This window comes from Rhineura floridana, chromosome 2 (assembly GCF_030035675.1).
Source record: "Rhineura floridana isolate rRhiFlo1 chromosome 2, rRhiFlo1.hap2, whole genome shotgun sequence".
Classification (NCBI taxonomy): Eukaryota; Metazoa; Chordata; class Lepidosauria; order Squamata; family Rhineuridae; genus Rhineura; species Rhineura floridana.
In genome coordinates, this window is record NC_084481.1 from 31062646 (window position 1) to 31085436 (window position 22791).

At 41.7% G+C, this 22791-nt stretch overlaps 1 protein-coding gene across 1 annotated transcript in view; it reads right to left on the reverse strand.

Annotated features, from left to right (window-relative positions):
- COL3A1 (collagen type III alpha 1 chain) overlaps positions 1–17499 on the reverse strand; it is a 109232-nt gene extending 91733 nt beyond the window's left edge. The window contains exon 1 of the mRNA XM_061608233.1: positions 17284–17499. Coding sequence (XP_061464217.1) covers positions 17284–17362 — 79 coding nt within the window. The 5' untranslated portion in view covers positions 17363–17499. The remainder of the gene's footprint in view (positions 1–17283) is intronic.
- Positions 17500–22791: the final 5292 nt, after the last annotated feature.

A 22791-nucleotide genomic window follows, 5' to 3' on the forward strand; every position in this document is an offset into this window, starting at 1 on the left:
CCCTAGTAGCCTCAAGGAGGCAGTAGTAAGACCTCTTTTAAAGAAACCTTCCTTAGACCCAGATAACTTGAACAACTATAGACCGGTGGCGAATGTCCCCTTTTTGGGCAAGGTTCTGGAGCGGGTGGTTGCCGGTCAGCTCCAGGCGCTCTTGGATGAGACCGATTATCTGGATCCGTTTCAATCCGGTTTTAGGCCTGGTTTTGGCACTGAAACAGCCTTGGTCGCCCTGTACGATGACCTTCGTCGGGAGAGGGACAGAGGGAGCGTGACTCTGTTGATTCTCCTTGATCTCTCAGCGGCGTTTGATACCATCGACCATGGTATCCTTCTGGGGAGACTCACAGAGTTGGGAGTTGGAGGCACTGCTTGGCAGTGGTTCCGCTCCTACTTGGCGGATCGTCACCAGAAGGTAGTACTTGGGGAACATTGCTCGACACCTTGGACTCTCCATTGTGGAGTCCCTCAGGGGTCGGTTTTGTCCCCCATGCTTTTTAACATCTACATGCAGCCTCTGGGTGCCGTCATCAGGAGTTTTGGAGTGCGTTGCCACCAGTATGCTGATGACACGCAGCTCTATTTCTCCTTTTCATCTTATACAGGTGAGTCTGTGGATGTGCTGAACCATTGCCTGACCGCGATAATGGACTGGATGAGAGCTAATAAACTGAGACTCAATCCAGACAAGACTGAGACACTGTTGGTGAGTGCCTTCCCTGTACAGATGGTGGATGTTTACCCTGTTCTAGATGGGGTTACACTCCCCTTGAAGGAACAGGTTCGTAGTCTGGGGGTGCTTCTCGATCCTTCCCTGTCTCTTGAGGCGCAAGTGGCCTCGGTGGCAAGGAATGCGTTCTACCATCTTCGGTTGGTAGCCCAGCTACGCCCCTATCTAGACAGGGATGACCTCGCCTCAGTTGTTCATGCTCTGGTAACTTCTAGGCTGGATTACTGTAATGCGCTCTACGTAGGGCTGCCCTTGAAGACAGTTCGGAAACTTCAGCTAGTGCAAAATGCAGCAGCCAGACTGCTGACGAGGACCAGCCGGTCAGCACATATAACACCTGTTCTGGCTCATTTGCACTGGCTACCTATCTGTTTCTGAGCCAGATTCAAGGTGCTGGTTCTTACCTATAAAGCCTTACACGGCGTGGGACCGCAATATCTTGTGGAACGCCTCTCCCACTATGAACCTACCCGGTCACTTCGCTCAGCAACTAAGGCCCTCCTCCGGGTACCAAATCATCAGGAAGCCCGGAGGACAGTTACTCGATCTAGGGCCTTTTCTGTAGTGGTCCCTGAATTGTGGAATAGCCTCCCCGAAGAAATACGCCTGGCGCCTACACTTCTATCTTTTCGGCGCCAGGTTAAGACCTGGCTATGCTCCCAGGCATTTTAATGTGTTTAACTTTTATATTTTTGTTTTCCTTGTTTGTATTTATTATGTTTGGTTGATTTTATTATGATATTTTGTATTTTAATCTTTTTGTACACCGTCCAGAGAGCTATTCGCTATGGGCGGTTTAAAAATGAAACAAATAAAAAATAAATAAATAGGTAAACAAACAAAAATTAATGGATGCTCCTCATCGTGAGAAACAGCTGAGACGACCATTCCTCTCAGTAATGCTTTAGTACCTTGGATAAAATGCATATATTAATTGGATGTTGTGATGACAGTAACCTTGTTCAGGCATTTGCCTCCAAGTGTTCCCAGAATGCATGGAAAGAAGAGCAGTGCCTTGTCCACTAGCCCTCTTGCCCAACCTCTGCTCTCACTGTCTCCATCACAACCTTTGCATATTGAGCAGGAGGATCTGAAGTGCGATATGTTTTAACTGAGCACACTTAGTAATTAGGAGTGTATGTCATGCAGGGTTCCTGGTTCCCATAGCATGGAGGATTCTAAATGTGTTCAGTTGGACATAAGAAGATTAACCCTCAAGATCTTCCTGCTCAACCACAAAGGTCTGAGACTGCAGTCAGCAGGAATTGGGGGCCTTGGGGCTAGCTTGTATTGTGCCGCTCCTACCTCCACATATTCTCAGTGAACTTCTGAACAGGGCTAGTGTGTTAGATGCTTTTCACATTGGAATCTAGGAATCTACTGAATAAAACCACATTTGAATCTTAGTTTCTGAGTCTGATTTTGTAATCGGCAACTTCAGTTAAACTCAGTGGCTCTAATCCAGAGAAATTCATTGCATTTAACAAGTGTATTACAACAAATTCAAATTCTGTTGACTTTATTGGGATTGAGAAGTAATTAATTTTCTCTAAAGCCATGACACTGACTAATGCAAGTACCATAATCATTTTTCACAGCTGTCTTTTTCAGACAGTTATAATGGCTATAATGTATCATTATGAATGTTTTGTATTTTTAAATTTATGTAATCCACCTTTGGATATGCATTCCGGGTGAGAGACAGACACCAAAAATAAATAATAAGTATTAGTAATAGTGGAATCATAAATCTGTGTGTATGTATGTGTGGAGGTGAGGTTGGCAGCATTCTGACCATTTGCTGCAGAGCCTAAAGCAGGAGTGGCTAACATGTGGCCTTCTAGATGTTGTTGGACTCCAACTCCCATCAGCTGCAATCAGCATGGCCAAAGATCAAATATGCTGGGAGGTATAATTCAGTGACATCGGAGGGCCACAGGTTAGCTATGCCTGATTTAAAGTAAATCTAAGGATCTCTACATATAAGCAGAAGTTCACTGGTATGTGAGTAAGCTTGCTTCAGATGTGGAAACAATCATGTGTAGGTCAGATGCTGAACCTTCTCTTATGAAGCCACTCCTCCTACATGTGTTTGTTATATGCACATAAGGGTTTAAGTCATTAATCCATAATCTCCAGGGAGTTGAGAGTCTGGAGCAATCCTTTTCTTTGACTGAAACTTTTCTGGAATAAATGGGTTGGCCACTGCAACCAAAGACAACAGTCCTAAAATCAATTTACTCATAATTAAGTCCTGACGGAATCAAGTAAACATTCTCATGCATGCAGGAATTTAAGAATTACAACACAACAGTCATGTTTAGTTGCTTGCATCAAGATTATAACATGTGCTTTCAATCATTGCCATCATCATTAATTTGTCTGAACACTGTAATTTGCCTATTCCCACAGTGAAGTCCTCTTCAGGTGGTCATAATTTGTGTTAAGGGAACATGCGAGAGGGAGAGGATCACAGGGAGAAGCCTACTAGCTCCATCCCTTGCTGTTTTCAGGGTGACCTTCTGAAACAGGGAAACTCCTGTACTCATGGAAGCTACCAGCATATTTTAGAACCCCAGAAAAAATCAGGATTCTAAAACATAGGTGGGGCATGCAAGCGTAGTGTAGGGCAAGAAAAATGTTGAGCGTGGGTGGACTCATCCCCTTAGCCCACCTCACTTATTTCCTTAATACAGGTAACAAGTGTCTGAAGATGGCTAGAATGTTGGTTTGTTCCTACAATGGTATGATGTTGACATTCTGGGTCATGGTCATGTGTCTCTGGGACATCTACCTTGGCATGGTTGCCATCTCTCTACATTAGACTAAATTAATATTTGCCATCAGTTACTACTTTATAGTAGAGAAAAGTGACAGGAAGTTATTATTATTATTTATTAAATTTATATCCCTCCCTTCCTCCCAGTACGAGCCCAGGGCGGCAAACAAAAACACTAAAAAGACTCTAAAACATATTTAAAACAGACTTTAAAATATATTAAAACAAAACATCTTTAAAAACATATTAAACAAAACAACTTTAAAAAACCTTTTTAAAAAAAGCTTTAAAAACATCTCAAAAAGCAATTCCAACGCAGATGCAGACTAGGATAATGTCTCTACTTAAAAGGCTTGTTGAAAGAGGAAGGTCGGCACCGAAAAGATGATAGAGATGGTGCCCGTCTAATATTTAATGGGAGGGAATTCCAAATTACTAGAAAGCTGTCACAAAGAAACAGGTTCATAGATAATTAGAGATAAAACTAAGGCACAACTGTTTCAAACTGAGTTTTATTGTACCCTGCCGTGAGATCACTTACAAATGTCATTTATAACAGTTTTCAGGAAATCAGTCAACACATTGCCATTTGCTATAGCAATCCATAAGGCAAAAGAAATGAAAAAATGCATGTAGAGGTCCTGATATGTCCCAAGTATGCCAGCATTGAAATATGCAAGTAAAACCAGGAGTGTTTAATCAACCTTTTCCAAATGTACACTTGTTGATTTTTTTTACGGTCTGCAACAGACCTTATATGTATCCACACTCCTGTTACTGCTTTCCCCTAAGAAAGCCTTGTCAAAGACTTTTCTTATTTTGTGAACTACGCCAGAATGAGTAGGAATAATTAAAAAGACAATATTCCATATGATAGAATTCCTTACCACCAGGTAACCTTCTGCGGGTATTCAGAAGAACTTGTGTTGGCTTAAATTGCCCCACCCACAATGGCGGGGGCTCCTGTCCCAACCTCCGTGTGTTGAGTGCGAAGTACTGAAGAGGGAAGTCTGACTATGTTCAGTTGAATGTGATTACACTCCTCCCCACAACTGGAGCCCTCTGCAGGGCTGACCCAAGACATTTTGCTGCCACCCTGCATTGCCTGTACAGAAGTCGATGGGACTGGCAACTGAATCTGACTGCCATGCTGGCAAGTCAGGATAACATCCTCCACTGCATGTGAGGGCAGCAGGCTAGTTTAGAGGATACACGACAGAGTGTGTGACACACAGCTCTGACTTGCAACAGATGGAAAAGGCTATTGGATTCAGGAAGAACAGCTGGGGGCAGGTCTGTCACTGCTGCCCCCCCCAGCATCTGCTGCTTGAGGCTATTGCTTTACTCTGCATATCTCATGTAGGACTGGCCCTGACCCTGTGCAACTAGGGGTCCTGATCAACGGAGGATTTTATGAATGTTCACCTGCATGCAGTTAGATTCTCCCTGCAGACCTTCACACTCACTCCACAAATGTTGGGAGAGGGGAGTGCATCAATGGATAGATCTATCAGTGGCTGCTAACTGTCAGACCTAGGAACCTCCATGTTTAAAGGCAGGTCACCTCTGAATACCAGACCTGTCGGATAAGCATAAGGGCAAAGTTGTACCCTTCAAGCCCACTTGTAAGCTTCCCAGAAGCATCTGGCTGACCATGACTGGAAACAGGATGCTGGATTAGATGACTTTAGTCTCATCCAACAGGCAGGCTCTGTTTTTAATGTTCTTAGCTTATAATACATATTTCCGTTTGGAGGACCTGGAAACCCAAACATGCTCACATAAAAATATGAGCTGCTTCAAGTCTGGTTTTGCCAAATGTGTTTCCTGTTCAGCAGGAGAAATGGGAAATAATCTGAAGGGGGGGGGAATGCTGTTCTTCTGCCCAGAAGAAGAGTTACGTATTTTATGCAGGGAGCTTTTAAATGACTTCTATGGAGATACCTTACTTTACTCAATACTTTCCTCCCAGAGGTGTTCCCTCACACAGATATTAATTTCCGGTCTGTTTCAAACTGCAGCACTATTTCACCCATCACACAAGACTAATTCTGGGCTAATTTATAACTGGATGGATGATTTATAAGTCAGTGAAGAATTTAGCTCAGGTAATTCATTTTGATGTATATTAAAGTGATCCAGCTCACTATCTAAAACAAATGACTACAAAATGAAATGGAAGTATTTGGAAGTCTTCTGTTACAGGGCACAGCAACTAAATACTTATTACATCAACAGCTGGCCATTCAAATTTCTTTGTGCATCTATCCTGATCTTCTAGGCTAGATATGTACAGTATTTTGGGAGGTTTTCTTTATCCTGATACTTTAAAAAATAAATAACATGCCACACTGTTACAATCATATTTTAATATGATCCCTGGCTATGGTCTGAAGGCACATGAGGCCAGCAGGTCTGGTCAGTGCCTGGATGGGAGACAGCCTGGGAACCATATGCCAGCTACCTTGGGTTTCTACGATGAAAAGAAAGGCCAGGTATAAATGTAATAAATAAATAATATTTTAAAATATTAAAAGTTTGTTGCAGCATGAACCCTTATTCTAATTCATTTATTTCTCCTTCATCGAACAACCAAATGGAGGCCATTTGAAAGGCTTCTGCAACAAAACTCCTTCTGCACTTTGATGCAGCTGTACTGAATAGGGTTGCCAGGTTCAAGGCCTGAGACTGATCCTGTATCTTTAGGAGAAGAGAAAGTCAAGCAAGTGCAGGTGTTCTTGCAACCCTGTAATGGGAAAAACCACAATGTGGAAATCTCCCTTCCCCCTGCACAACTTTTAAAGATACAAAAGACCTCTTGGAGGCTGGGCCTGGCAACCAAGGGGTCTTCTGTATCTTTAAAAGTTGTGCAGGGGAAAGGAAGAATTCCACCTTGTGGTTTTTCCCATTACAGTGTTGCAAGAAAACCTGCACTTGGCTGACTTTCTCTTCTCCTAAAGATACAGGATCAGTCTCAGGCCCTGGACCTGGCAACCCTAGATAAGAGGTAGACTTTGGCACATGATACCCCCCCACCCTACCCCCAAGTTGGCATGTATTTGTGTAGATATTTTATGTAACTAACCCAGAGAGAACAAATAGGCATTACTAAAGGGCACTGCATATTTATTCTAATGGTCTTACATTCATTTTTTTTTAATAAAAAAAATATACAGTGTCCATTCAACATGAAATCTTGGAAAATTGAAGTGGTTTATTTGCTAATATGAAAGGAATCTCCTTTGCTGTGTTTCATTAAATGCAGCCAAAAAACCCAGCGGTTGAAGCACTTCCAAAGAAAATCTAAGAAATGTCTCTTGTTTGAAGGATTATATCGTGTTTTCCATTGTCATCTTGACATGAAACAGGCAAAGTTTCCGAACTTTGGAAATCAGACCCAGCTGACTGATGTTACGAATAATAAAGAAAGAGGGCATGTAACTTTTCATACAACAGGAGAGAACTATGTTTGTAAACAATTGCTCCTATGGCATTTTTTTTATCTAGGGGGCGGAATGGGGGAGGCATTAACTCTAAAAGATGTATCTGTATACATCGTTACAATGCTCTGGAGTTATTATGGAACAGCTATTCTTGAGAGAAAAAATGCTGCTATGTTACTTTTAGCAGTGATTTTGAACTGGGAGAGAGGGAAGTAGGTTGAATGATGATGCCATAAAGACATTGAGAGGTACAGCCCATACAAGTTCACAAAAAAGTAAAGTCAGCCCTGTTTTGGGAATTTAGTAAAAAAATAACAAGTGTAATGTAGCTGAAATGTCTTGGTGTAGCTGAAATGGTGCTCCTGATATTTGTATCAATAGCTGGACTCCATTAGGAAAGGCTGCTCACCTGGATAAAGAATGAGCTTAGAATAAGACCACCACTCTGGATTGAAACTTTGGCTGCTTGTTCTAATTAGCAATATAAAGCTGGAGCAAAAGGATAAAACGTAGGAATTGCACAACAATTGGTGGCATTTACTCTGCTATACTATACTGTATATGTAACTCTCATTAGTATCATTGTGAATGGAAATAATATAAGAGAGGAGGGAGTTTCAATTTCATTTTGCAACCACAGTACACACATTTGCTGGTATCCTTGCTAGATCTCTGTCAATTGTTCTACTGGTGATACTTCTGTGATCCTAAACAAAAGGTGGAACTAGATATTACAGGACCATTCCATGTCTCTTTCTCCATCCTCCTTGTAACATCTAGTAGGACACATTTATTTTTCCCCACCTCACATCTTTAGCTGTTGGTTGTGAGGTTTGTGACAAAATATGCAGAACATGATGCGCTGTGTTAAAACTAGACATTAGCAGGAAGAGGGCAGAAAGAAACTGAGGCAGGCACCAGATAAGGGGATGCATTCATTTCATAGTGCATGAGAAACTGAACTGAATGAAGCCCACTGAGTCCAAGTTTCATTCATTTCAAAATCAATACTGCAAGGAAGAAATCACTTTGTTTTCAGTATCCTATGCGTTGCTCACTCAGAGTGGAGGAGTTAGCATTTTCTTGGAGTAGCAATGGTCCCCTGAGATATTTTTCTGGGAGAAATGGGAAATGCCAGTGGGTACCCTCATTTTTTTTAATGGTGACCACAAATTTATCCCAGAATGTTGCAACATCTGGGACATTCTGGAGAAATAAAATGGTAGCCACAAGGAGGTCGCCACCAAAATCATTCCTGCAGCTTCTGCTAATGTTTAAAAGAAAGAAAGCACAATGAACCAAATGTGAGTAGCCAAAACAAATCAATAATGAAATAAATGAAGGGTTTTTTAAAATAATGCAAATAAATGGAATAACAACAAAATGCACCCCTGGCAACACTGTTTATCTAGTTCTACCCACAAAATACAGCTATAAATTCTTTATTGTATCCTTTATCCATCATTTAGGCAATAAGGAGGGGTTTGAGAAAGATGAGTATGAAAGTTGAAGAGTTTGACTAAGGCTCAAATTTATTGACGAAACGTTTTGAGCAGGCTGCATAATTTATTACTTTGGCTTTTGGATCAATACATGTAACACTAATTAAAAGCAGTTATTTAACATTTTGAGGAAGGCAGGCCAAATTTATCACATCTTTAGCACTCAGCAGTGTGCAAAAATAGAAAGTCAGCCAGCCACCATATACTTCTCAAGAGTATATCCTTTTGCAAGGGTAATTGTTGCAAAACTAGAAACCTTGAATGCTTAAATTTGGGGTTTCTTTATTTAAAAAATGTGTGCATTCCTTGTAGCTCATCAGAATGTAGACCTGTATTCTTTCAAAATGGCCAAGCAAATCAGCTAGTGTGATACTTCTTGGGAATGGACCAGATCCATGGAGGAGGGTGTCAGCAAGAGCCAGTGTAATGACTGGACTTGGCCTGTGGAGATCTGGGTTCAAAGCCTTGCTCAGACTATCCCTTCCCATAACCTGCTCTGCAGGGCTTCTGCTTGAATATAATTAGATAAATATCATGAGATAACTGAGATGCCAAACCCCATGGAGGAAATGTGATAAATATTAAAGATGAAAAAAGTGATAAATAAATGTTACTGTGGTGGTAAGGCAGAACAATAGAGTGAAATAACTATTTGTCTATAATTATATGGGAAATACTGAAACAATTTCATGATGTATTTGATTTTTATCTGTAAGTTCAATATGCTCCACCTATGTCACACATTCTTAGTACAGATAGCTACTTACGATATGTAACAATTGACATTCATTGTACATACATATAATTAACTTTAGGTTGCTTCACACATGAAGTCTGTCTTCTTATCTCTCCTCCCTCAGTAAAAATCATTAGCATGGACGAGGCCATAAAGCAGCCCTAGTGACTTTCATTATTACCAGGACTGGGGATAGGGGAAGTATTGTGTTTGCACCCTCAGCCTTTTATACTCATCAAACTGAGTCCATACCAATGACTAGAATCTAGCAAAGTGTTAGATGGGAAGTCAATTGGTTTAAGCACATCTAATTATGTGGTGGGCTATAGTCAGCATGTTTGGTGTGAGGGAGCTTGACAGTAACATCCTCTCACCCCTATTATTATTTCTCTCAAGGATTTTGCAATCCAGGCACATTACATCATATCTAATAGACATGGAATAGAGGGCGGAACCACACTGTAAAAAGGAGTGATCGACCATACTATTAGACACCATATAACAGAAGAACATCTGAACAGGTTTTGTTGCATGCTACACATGTTATAACTATTCACTATTTATCCCAGGGATGGGCAACTGTGTCCCTTCAGGTTTTGTTAGATACCAACTCCTTTCAACCCTAGCCAGCATGCCCAATGATTGGCGGTGATGGGAGTTGTAGTCCAACAACAACTAGAGGGCACCATGTTGGTAACTTCTGCAATAAGCCATTGCTTCAATCTATAGAGTCAGTCAGCTTATTAAGCAGGGATCTTAATCACACTCATTTTGGAAGTGGAGCCCTCTGCACTCTAGGGGCTTCCAAGAGTTGTTTAAGATCAGAATGTTTGGCTGCAAACCTTCAGCCATTTATAGTCTGAGTAGACCTTCCATATGCATCGCGACTACTCTGGAGTGAATGGGCTGAGGACCATTGAGCCTTAAAAGGCCTTGTGGAACCATGTTGCTTGCAGCTGTCATTGTTCTGCTAAGTGTCACTTGGTAACAATTTGGTCACATAATGTATCCATTGTTCACATGACTTTACTGTATAGCCTGAGCAAACATGCCAGTTTTGACAGCCTGACAAACAAACTTACATTAAATTACATTTCACAGGGGTAGAGAAGTTTTAAAACATATTAGCGACTTGAAGACCAATGCACGTCAGTGCCTAGATTGCATGTACTGAACTTAACATGTTGAACTTAACATGGACTTTTCAGGCCCAGGTCTCACTTTTAATTATCTTAAATATGATTTCCCCCCTTAACACCTTCTTTCTAGGTCTCTCCTCATAACAACATAAGAAGAACCTGTTGGATCTGGCCAATGGCCCATCTAGTCCAGCATCCTGCTCTTGCAATGGCCAACCAGATGCCCATGGGAAGCACGCAAGCAGGACCTGAGCGCCACATTGCTCTCCCCCCCCATGGTTCCCAGCAACTGGGCCTTAGCAACACACCATCTCCGACAGTGGAGGCAGAACACAGTCATCATGGCTAGTAGCCTTTGATAGCCCTATCATCCATGAATTGTCTAACCTCTTTGAAAGAAGTACATTCTTTTGTGCATGACAACATAGGACTAGGTGATGATTCATTTGTGAGTCATCAGGACACAAGAAATGAAGGCTAATTTTTAAAATCAAGGTAGAAATTAAGAAGGTAATAGAAGAGCCTTGGTTCCTGAATAGATGTAGAATCCATATCAGCAGAAAAAGTGTGCATACTGTAGAAAACCTTCAGGGCCAGGGGCACTTATTGTTTTAAGGCCTTGTCACTTATAGAGGGACATGTAATTTCCTAATGAAATGGCATGGGAGGAAAAAAAACCAGCAAAAGGCCTGCTAGTACCTATACTTTAAGCATGTCAAAGGTGACAGCCAGTATTAGACTTGAAGCCATCTTTTTGAAAGAAACAACCCCTCCATCTGAATTCTTGTTCTCCATCTTCTTTTTGACCACTAAATTCCAAAGTCAAAGATGAAATTGGAAAGGGAGAGAGGTTCTGCTTATAACATAAAGTCCTATCAAACACTTACGGCATTGATTCAACATTGTTAAAAATATGTGAAATAATATCAGTGCCAGTGAAAAAGAAACTTAATCTCTTCCTTGCTTCAATAAAGCAATGGATTTCTTCCCCATCAACTTGGCCTCCTTCTTAAGGAAAATGTTTGATGGATCTTGGTCTCAAGTTAAAAAGCACATATGGAAAGTCATGCAAGGGAAAGGTACTTATCTAATTTTCATTAAACCACCAGCCGCCTCAAACTTATGAAACTGGCCTAATTTCCAAGAACACCTACTCACCTAGAGAAGGTAGATTCCCTAGAACTTAATTTAGATTTCCTTTTTTTAAAAAATCACAGGAAATCACAGACCATTTTCTGAATTGGTTCAATTGTGCAACAATTTGAATCCCCAGACACCAACTTTCGAGAATGCTCTCATTTTAACTGTGGTAATCAGCATTGCACAAACCAGCTATGTACAGCTGTGTGTTCTTATGTGGGAGTCTTTACAACAGGGATTCTCAGACTTTTCTTGTTTAGCCCTCTTCCAGTGATTCATAGCCAAGCTCCCCCACTCAAAATACAACACAAAAATAAGTCATTCATTATTAGGTCTGGGTGAAGATGGGTGGCTTCAGGGGAAATGGGACAGTGTTGTGCTGCAGAAGAAGGGGCAAGCTAAATAAATAAGCCACAAGAGTCGTTAAGGAATGAAATCAGAGAGTAAACCATCCTCCTGAGCACTCTAGGAGTAGAACCATCTAGAAGCTGTAACCTCCACACACCCTGTAGTGAACCAATGTGCACCTTTTCCTGCTTGACTTTGGGGAATGCTGCTCCATAGGAAGCCAAGATTCCAAATCTAGTGCTTATTGAAAGCTGGCAGCTTTTGTTCCCATCCCTGGTTCCCCCTTAACAGACGAAAGCTCAGGCTTGCCCTTCTGACCCATAGCTCCAGATGAGCACAAACTCGATCATTGGGAAAGCATTTTGCTTACTCTTAGCTCAGTCCATATTCATGAAAGTATTTAAGACTGAGCTGTTTTTACCCAACGGTCAGGATTTTAACTAGCATATGATTAAGAGTTTTTAATGCACTGTGGTCAGGCTGTTTCAACATAATGTTTTTATGGAAAGTAAACAATAGGACTGAATGAAATTTTTATGGAAAGTATTCTGTGAATATGGTTTCAGCTGCATCTGTGAATAGCTCATGCACACTTTGGGGTATAATATAAATGCATTTTTAAAAAATGGATTGGCAGTCCATGACTACTTCATTTTGTATATTTTGTACTTATTGACTGATTCCAGAATATACATGCCCAGCATAATTTATGATTGGTGTTCACATAATACTCCATTTGCTTTTTTTAGAACAGGATCAATCCCTGTTTACATGTAATGATTTACACCGGGGTTGGGGAACCTTTTTGAGACTGAGGGCCACACTCCCCCCTGGGAAACCTTCCGAGGGCCAGATACCAGTGTTGGTGGGTGGGCAGAGGCAACAAGTGGGCAGAGTAACGAATGTACATTTTATCTTTGTACAGTAGACTAGTCTTACACAAAAGCTCAGACCCCTCTCTCTCACACCTTCATCCAGGAAGCAAGAGGCATTATCAAGGTTCAAGAATACATTTCAGCCAGGAAAAAATGCTCAAGGAGAGCTAGTGAGTGGTGTTGCCTGGGGACAGGGAGTGTGGCTGAGGACATATAGCCTGGGAAGAGTCCCAAGAGCTAGAGAGAGAGAGCTGAAGGGCTGCATTTGCCCCCCAGGCCTGAGCTCCCCCACCCCTGATTTATACTATGCAGGAGTCCTTTAAAAACAACACTACATACATATATTGTGAAGAGAGAAATCAGTTACTGAACATGAAAGATAACATATGAAGCAGCCTTGCCTCTCAGAAGTATCCAGTGAATGTAGTCCATCCAGGCTACATCTGTATTGCTCCTTGCCTGCATCATGCTGGCAGTTTTGTGTTTGGCCTATTTTCTGGACCTTCGGTTTCATCATTTAATGCTTCAATGCCAACAGCAATAATCAATGCTAGGGGTTGTGCAAGCCAGCAAACACTTAGATTGTAATTGAAGATCACATTGGGCTGCATCACTGTGAGTTGAAGTCTGCTCATGCAATGCAACTTCTATTTCCTCTCCCCACCCACACCCACCAAATCTGCTCTGCCCCCCCCCATCCCTCCTGAACTGGTTTGGAGAACACTCAGGGAGCTGGAATTCTGTTGCACTCTGTGGAAGTCTGTTGCACAAGCGGAGCTATAGGACTGGATAACCCCCTTATACTCTTATTGCAGATAACATCATCTTTCGTGCAGGTGACATTAGACCATGTCTATTCAACCTTTCTCTTCAGGTGTGGAAATCTGAAGCTGATTTATACATTACCTCTTTTGCATGTGGTTGCTGCTTCCCCATGGATAGACCCCAACACTGACATATGATAATCAGATGGGATGGGTGGATTATGCGGGGCGTTATCTATCTACTGCTGGTAACCCTCAGGAAGGTGTGGTGCTGGTGGGGTCCCACTTGCCCTTGTTGTCTCCCAAATGGGTTAGTTGCCCGGTGCGCAGTACAGCCAAATGACCACACCCAGGTTGAAGGGTCCAACAAGCTTTATTTCATTCTGGCCAGAAGAGGTGCAAGGTGATAACTCGCAAAACAAGCACACCCCTTATGGGAATGCTACACTTTTATACATTGCAAGCAAAAATTCATGGCACATTCTAATTGGCCCCCTAATGCCATCCTGCCACCTTTCCATTGGTCCATCTTCTAACTTATGCATGCCCATCATTTCTTATGCACCCGGCACATTAATTTCTCCACCCATATCTGCATTCCAAGCTAGCCATCACACAACAGGTTCCCAGCACGTATTTTACTGATAAGCTTCAGCAAGTCATGTAACTCCTCTAGGCCTCCTAAACTTAATTTCTTTTTTCTTAAAAATGCTGGCCCTTGAAAACGCTGGCCCTGAGTCATCACCCTGACAATACCACATGATGATCATATTTAACCATTACTGCTGTGGTATGAGATCAAGCCACAAGGAAATGGCAAATGCAACATAGAGGTATCACATAAATCAGATCCCAGAGGAGATTATGGGGGGGGGGGAATGAAACACCATAATCTTGGAAGTAGAGCTGTTATGTGTAATCAGTTCTATATCACATCACTTTTTTCCACTCAAAAGGGGACATCAGACATGAAGAGACAAGACTGCAACGAACCCCCAAGCCTCTTACACATGGCTGCAGACCAATTATATGTTGCATCTTTTCATGTTAATTGGCTGAAGCTTTGTAGTTATTGATATGTTCAGATTACTCCAAGGGGAAAATAACAACTCAGGAATCATTTACTTATTGCTTTGTGAATGTACTATTGAATTAAAAACCTTTCGGGTGTATTTATCCAATAACAGAAATGCCAGTCATTTCTATGGGTACAAAAATGAGGATCACATGGTACAGTGGGCAGACGACTACAACATTAATGGGAGCATGCATAATGAGATGCAGCCTTTATGAAGGAGAATGATCATCCACTAGGTGGCCCTTCATTACAGCTGATGCTTTGGTTAGTCAGAGTTGGTGGGGAGGGAGAGGGAGAGGGAAGACTCATTCAAAGAAGTATTTGTACAGACCAGAAAACTTCAGCTTAGTGAACCATCAACTAAATAAGACTTGCAAGAAAGAAAGAGCCCTAGTAAAACAGCCATAGGAACAATCAAGTACCATTGGCAGATATTTCCTATGTCTAGAACTAAGGAAAGATTTGTCATTACAGCTTGATTGCAAGATGTCCTGTATCAGCACGGAAGGATACGGGATAGGGTATCTCAGCTGCCAGATGTGGATGTCACAATTCAGGCAAGCTGTAGCGATGTAACTGTATTGTCATAGGCAGGTAGGATAGAATCATGGTGCAAGTCTGTTTTGTCTCCTCTTTTTTGTAATCATGGCAAAGAAGAAACTCATTGCCAAGGGCTACATCTGATTATCTAAGCTCAGGATGTACTCAGCAACTTCCTTAATGTCTTGCCAAACCTTGTCAGTTGGAAAAATATGCTGAGAAAAGCTGAGCACAGACATTCATTCGATACCAACCATATGGACATTCTTTCTGACACATACCGAGCACTTTAACATGTCTAGAAACCTTCTCTTCATCCCTGTAAACTTTAACACCCACTCAGCCTATTCCTGCTCCACTGTGTACATTGTATCTCTCAACACATTTTGAATAGCCTTGATCTGCTGTTAAAAATCATGTCCGTTGTGGGGAAACACAGAAAAAAAAGGGGGGAGGGAAAGATGAGATTGGTTCCAGAATACGAACCTAATCACTTCTATCTTACAGAAAGATACGTTCCTAAGAAAATACCTGATACTGTATGGGGGAGATAGGAACTATTCCATATCATTTGGTGTGTGTGTTTTAATTCCCCACTCTCACTCTCTTAAACTTAACCTTGCACTGAAATAATGACAATGGGGGAAACAAGAATATATGCAAAAGGAGGGAGGGGGTTGGAGTAGACTTTTGACTTCTTTGCTATATCAGCTCAGAATGTATTCTCACAACCAGAACTGAATGCCATGCTGGAATCCACAGCAATAACCATAAGTGCAGCCACATCCATTAAAATCTGTGGGAAATAAGCCACAGAAGCCAATGGGATGTGAAAAGCAATCAAAATACAGGAGAAGGTTCCTTCATGCAATTAAAGTACATTGAAAATCAACATACTTCTTTGTTAGGAATGATTCTCTTGTTACAATTTGGATGATGGATGACTGAATGTTAATGAGGGAAGGAATGATTGTGGATGATCATATAGACATGTATGATCCATATTTGGGGGAGTGGATGAGTCTAACAGTGCAAGCCTATGCAAATCTGCTCAGAAGTAAATGAGTTAAATGAGGCTTACTTTCAGGTAAGTCGATATAGGATTGCAGCCTAAATTGTGCCCTTTATATTAGCAATGAAATCAGAGCAATTCTTTCCTCAAAGTGGCACCATTATGTCTCTGAAAATAATCAGATTTGAATTAAAATGTTTCAGCAATACATTTTTTGCAGGGTAATGAATATTGTTATTTGCATTTCATTTTCTTATCATCTCTATTGTGCCTGGCTTCCACAAAAATAGAGCTTTGGCTATGGGGCAGTATATATATGTAATAAATAAAGAAATAATAAAATAAACCTCAAAATATATTCACTGATAAAAAAAATCTAAAAAGAAAATAGGCCTCAAAGCATCAGCTTTACCAGAGGTACAGGACATTTAATATCAATTCATTTTCAAGTGATCTTTACGTGTGCAACCCAATCCTAGGCACATTTACTCGGATGTAAGTCTCGCTGTGCTTAATCTTAAAAGAGCTTGTTATTAGCAGATCATGTAAGAGCTTGAAGCAGCCTTTGATGAATGATGAAACAAACTTTGAGCAGTATGATCTACTCGTTTGCTTATGTCTCAGAAGTAAAACACACACACACACACAGAGGAAAATCCCAGAAGCTGAATCAATCATTCCGGTTTGCAAAAGTGCTTCCTTTTACATTCAAGTCTCATTTTTAAAAGATACATATTCCTACAATATCAAAGTAAAGCTTTACTCTCACATAAAGAACGGTCATGTGGAAAAGGGCTGAAGAATGGTATAGCCTTATTAAATATGACCAATGACTTCCAAATTTCACTGAACTAGCATTCACAGATCTTATTTCCAAGAGCTAAAAGAAAGGAACATTAACATGTTTCCAGTGCTCGTCAAGGAAAGCAAGTTCAAAAGATGCAAAGAACTGAAGCTGAGAAAATGGTACATAGAATGCAGAAGCTCAAGTAAAGTTTCTTCTTCTCTTTCCTTTAAGGCTAGCACTACATGCTGCAGAACTGAGCAGAGCAGAGCAGGACCCCTTCAATAGCTCACAAATGTCGAACCAGGGAAAGGAAAATGGGTTTGCTCGATGCTGATTTTCTGGCAAGCTGAGAAACTAAAGTGTTGAAAAAAGTGGTTAAAATCCATGAAAAGTCTTAAGTGGGAATTACTCACCATCTTGTTGTGCCAAAATAACAGAGGATTGCAACACAGCAAGGAAAAGCAAAACGACTCCCTGCACACAGCTCATCATGTCTAAAGTATATTAGACATGAGACTCTATGTGCAAAAGAGAGGAAAAAAAAGTGGGGGAAAGAAAAATCAAAGGAGCACCATCAATTGTTTCCTGGCTTGTCAGCCACCGGGCCCTGCATACAACTCAGCCGCAGACATTCCTTTGCTTTGGCCTTAAATAGGAAAATCTTTGGCTTCCTCTACTTCCCAGCCCCTTTCTGAAATATGAGAGGAGGTCCCATCCCCTTAACATTAAATGCAATGATTAATATTTCTTTTGGCCTTGCAGAAGGAACAGTCAACTGCAGCAGATACGTAACACATCTGGAGCACTGGTGCTTTTGAGGTGCTGTGTGTGTATGGAACATTAACATCCACGTGTATTGTGAGACTGTTATGGATGTATGAGCCTCAGGTCTCTGGTGTGTGAGCTGAGGTTTCATTTGTGCTTGTAAATGGGAAAAAGAAGGCTGGGTTTCATTTTTCTTTACCACAGACTCCTCTGTTTTATGGAAGTATTATTATTATTATTATTAATTATTCAGGAAAACTATGATGAGGATTGAGTTTACCTACAAAGTTAGAAATCTACTCTCCCTCCCTCCCTCCTTCCCTCCCGTGCACGCACGCAAACGGGGAGAATCCAGAAAATGATGGGAGACCACACAAATCATTTTGTGAGAGATCAACCTCAAGCCACAACTTTTTAAAATGTGAAGTGGGCCTACCAAAGGTGGTGCAAGGAACAGCTATGGGAAATGTGAGCGCAATCTCACTCTCTCCTAGCCAAGATAGCGACTGTCTAGATTGGTACAGGAAGCAAGCATGCCATCATACTCCCTTGTGATCCGTCAATGAAACACCGGGAGCAATGTGGTGAACTTTTGACTACTGAATCCTTATCCTATTGAAGTATGGTTTATAACTGCTGAGGAAACATTGCCTCCTTCCTATCTCCCAAGAATGGAATCGACGAGGGCAGTTTGTGATCTATCTACACATGCAGCCATGAGGAGGGCAAGAAATGTGAAGAGTCTTGGTGTGGTAGAAGACTGTACAACGTTGGACTACAGATGGAGGAATAATGGGGTTTTTTAAAAGCTCAAGGACCCACACCCACTGCAAGAAGAAATCTAGCATGGTGGGGAACAGGCTGAGCAAGATGTTTTCCCGTCCTGTGCTAGCTTGTTTTACCAGAGATATGTTTTGCTAGTTTTAACATGGTGGAGCAGTACAAACAATATGACACCTCACAGCAGCAATCTCAAGTAGTACAGTCTATCCTATCACCTCAGGATTCTACCACCCTTTTCTGTTGCATATCACAGCTATGGAGAAAGTGAGAGGTACTGGAGAGGTTTGTTAAACTGCCCCCCCCCCGGATGCATGGAGGGCAACTATGATTCAATCCAAGCCCTCAGACACCTTCCAAACTGATTCTTTTTAGGAACCCATTGAAGTTAATGGGCATAACTAATTTAGGTTGATGAATTTCATTGTGTCTACTCTGAGTAGGACTAACCACCAGCTGCCCTGCGGAAAGGATTGCAGGTGAAGGCGACCTCAGAGCCTGCTCCAACTGGACTATTGCCCCACTCTGGGCCATCCCCACCCTGGGCCATCTGTTACCAGCTGCCTTCTGAGAAGGATCCTTGTGACTTTCTATCTCTCGTTATTGTTTATCATAGTTTTCAAAAGTGTATTTTAATATAGGCTGCATTGGAAGAATTTGTACCCCGAAAGGTGGGATATGAATAATGGTCATAAATAATAAATAAATAAAATCCCACCCATTTAACACAATGCATTTTGTTCCTTTTTATTTTATTTTTAATAGTGGTTTATGATCACCCTTGACTCTTAGGCATTACTTGTGTTGAAATATTTCAGCAAGGTCATCACTAAGAGGAGCACAACAATGTTAGTAGCAGGGAATCAATTTACAGGGAACATTTTGCACATAAAAATAATATATGAGCCAGAGGCTAGCATTTTAGCTGATATGGGCCTAGTAATGGGGTCATGATCATCTCAATTATGGAAAATTTAGTTTCACTTAATGCATGCCTGTGACCTGCTAAGGTCAACTGGGGTTCTGTAGATAGGGAAAATAAATTAAAAATTCCAAAAATGCTTGGATATGGTTGACTTAGGATTATTTTCACTAAGTTTATGGAAAGCATATATAAGGTTGTGCTGAGACTGTTGCTGGGATCATAAAATACTTAAGACAAGACAGACAATAGATTTTCATATCAATTTAAATGAACTCTAGCCTATTCCTTGTACAATCACATAGCATACTGACATTTTTAAAAACAGAACATCGCCAGTGTTCACAATTCCTGTCATCAAGCAGCATACGCAGAATAAAACTGATATTGATCAAATGGTGCTATTACTGTTGACTGAATTTGATTAGGTTACATGCCTATTTCTAATCAGAGGGTTAGAAATTGGCATGGCTGTGACAATGCGAGAGAATGTAATTGCTATTTAGAATTTTAATTTACTTAAAAGAAGCAAGTTGCTAGTCCTCAGAGTTCTGTAGAAAAATCTAAAAATGAGCTAGCAGTATGAAGCTAGCTCAATGACACTTTCTCCTTTGCAAAACATCCTGAGGAAAGACTGCCTTGCTGTGAAGAAGGTGTGTGGGAGGAGCAGTGCTTAACTCTTACCCTGCCAGCTAGTTTTTCCTAAACCCCCTCCCATGAGCTGCCAGATCTGTGGATGCAAAGTAAACTTGGGTTCAGAACGCTGGTGGTGGTAAAGATAGATGGGAAGCCATTTCTGGGGAAATGTAGCTTGCCCCATCCCTTCTGTGCAAATAAGAATGAGAATGTATCAAGAAAGAAACTGAAGCTGAGGTGGTTGAAGATATGTACATTCTTGTGAGCAGATCTAAGGCAGACAGCCTGCTGAGAGCAGTTGACCCACCTTCATTCTGCTCACACCCACAATCCCCTTTGTTCCCTGTTACCCCTCCCCCAATGGGAAAAATCTCAACTTGGGAAAGGAAGACAACATAACAGGTACCAGGAGATCTCCCTCAAAGCTGGGATAGTCCATTCAAGCCTCTCCTCCTGCCCAGACTGAGACCAGGTAAAGGTACTGGCAGGATAACGATACTAGAAGGTTTTGCTGCCAGATATTGGAGTTGAACTCCAATCCATGATCTCAGCGGAAAACAAGTAGGGTGGCCAGAAACAAAAGAGGACTCCTGCACCTTTAATAGTTGTGTCGATGAAGTAATGCCAGCAGCAGTTCATTGCAAGCTACACCTGCTGAAATCCAGTCTCCTACACAACTATTAAAGGTGCAGGAGCCCTGCCTACTCTTGCATCTGGCCACCTAGAAATGACAAGGCCAACATAATGTACGGTAACGAGAGACCTCTAGCAGGTAGCCGATGGACCTGGACCCTTCAAAAGGAGCAATTAAAGGGCCCAATTTAATTGGGACAAATCGCATAACGTGGGTTGAACTAGGGCAATGTTTTGTCAATAAAATCTGCATGGAAAAGAGGCATGCAGGAAGCTATGTCTACCTTGGGTGAGCCAGGCCCTGCCCGTGGCAAGGGGTGTGACAGTGCATAGTCACCCCAAAGCCTGGAGCTTCCAAGATGTAGGGAGGCCTTCTTGACCTCAACATCCTCCAGGACATAGTTGCAACTGTGTTATTACTCCAGTTTTTATAAAGGGCACAAGAAGCAAAAGTACCCAACTATTATGATGCTTTGCAATGAACATATAACCTCACCTGGTAGGTCTGGCAAATGAATACTTTGGGAAAATGGCAAAGAATCCATCAGCCCCTCTCTCAACACATCTCTTAGTGTTCCACTCCATTTATAAATGAGTGCTTGATGTTTTACAGGCGAGATAGAGCATGTCTGAGCTGGATCTTTCCAATCTTCCCTTGGTCAAGAAATGAGAGTCTGCACTCCATGGGCCAGGGGGAGGACACGGGCCGGATGGGGATGCAGCAAGTGTGCAGACAGTTCTCCTCCCCCATAAAGAGCTTGGAATGGTGCCTGTGCATGTACTGATGGGGCAATGAGGAAAATGGGGCTCTGCTCTGCCCTATGTGAATCCCTCCAGCAAAGGCTTGTGCCCCTTACTTATTATAAGATCCCTGCACTTAGGCTCTGTATTTTTAAATGCTCATACATTTGTGTTTGAGGTGGGGGAGAAAGAGAAAGAAATCTAATGAAGATAATATGGAATGCAATTATTCATCTGAATCACGTTGAGGACCTAATGTGGTGTCCAACACAGCTGTGAAGGCTCCTAAAATGCAGCCAAAATTATGACTATAAACGGATGAACCAGAGAAGACCAACAATCAGTTGAGAATGAAAAAGCTGTAGTTAGAGGCGCATTTGGTAAGCATGCATAGTCTTGACCCTTGAGATTTAGAGATGTCGGCAGGGTGGAGCCCTGTTTGTTTGCAGCTACAGTATTAGCCAGTGATGAATCAGATAATTTGGAATACTACACCAAACTGCTGTCCTAAAGAATGTACATCTTTCAAACTGAATGTGTGGCTTTGTGTTTTTCAAAGTTATCCCCCCCCTCTGGAAATGACCTATGTGGACACTGAAAGTAAGTAAGGTGTGGGCCAACAACTCTATAAAAGCCCAAAACCTTAAAGGACCAAAAGAAAGATCATGAATATTCTATTAAACTTTTTTGTAAAAAAAAATGTGGCTCAGTTATAGAGTTGTATCCCAACTGTGTCCCATCTCTGACTGAAAGCTGTTTAATCCAGGAAAGAGGCTATCATGAGCAGAAAGGGGGGGGAAGGTTATTTTCATTTATTCCCTACTCCTTCTGCCCCCCCCTTTGCTGGGCCCTTTGTGGAAGGTGCCATGGAGGGGGGGGACTGCAAGAGAAAGGGGGCATTTTTTGAAAATTGCCTCCTCCCCTTTTTCAGTTATGAAAAGCTTCTGCTGAAACAAAGAGAGCCTTCCAACAGTGGACAGACACAATCCATAGCATGTTCATGTAATTTGATATATATACATTAGCATGCTCACACAAAACCAGTTTGCCAAGGAATTACTAAGCCAGCAAGTTGCACTGTCTTAGATTAAGTATAAGCATATCTTGATAAACCCTTCCAGGAACAGAAAGTTAGCAATGAAGATCCTAAATTAAAGTATACAGAAAATGACATTTCCGCTCTCTGCAGGGGTGTGTTTTTGCCTCCACCCTCCCCTCCTTATCAAAGGAGACTCAGAGGATCCCTCCTAAAGGAAGGAGGGTTGAGTGCACTGTGAGGTCGCATGAGGTGAGTGTCAGCCTACTGCGAAGGGGCAGAGCATGGTTTATAAGCCAACTCCACCCCATCTCTCCCTCTTTTGCACTTGCTTCACCACCCACCATATGTAATATGGGCTTTTTGCCAGTCGTTGCTTAGGGAGTGAGTAGGCTTTTGTTGTTGCTT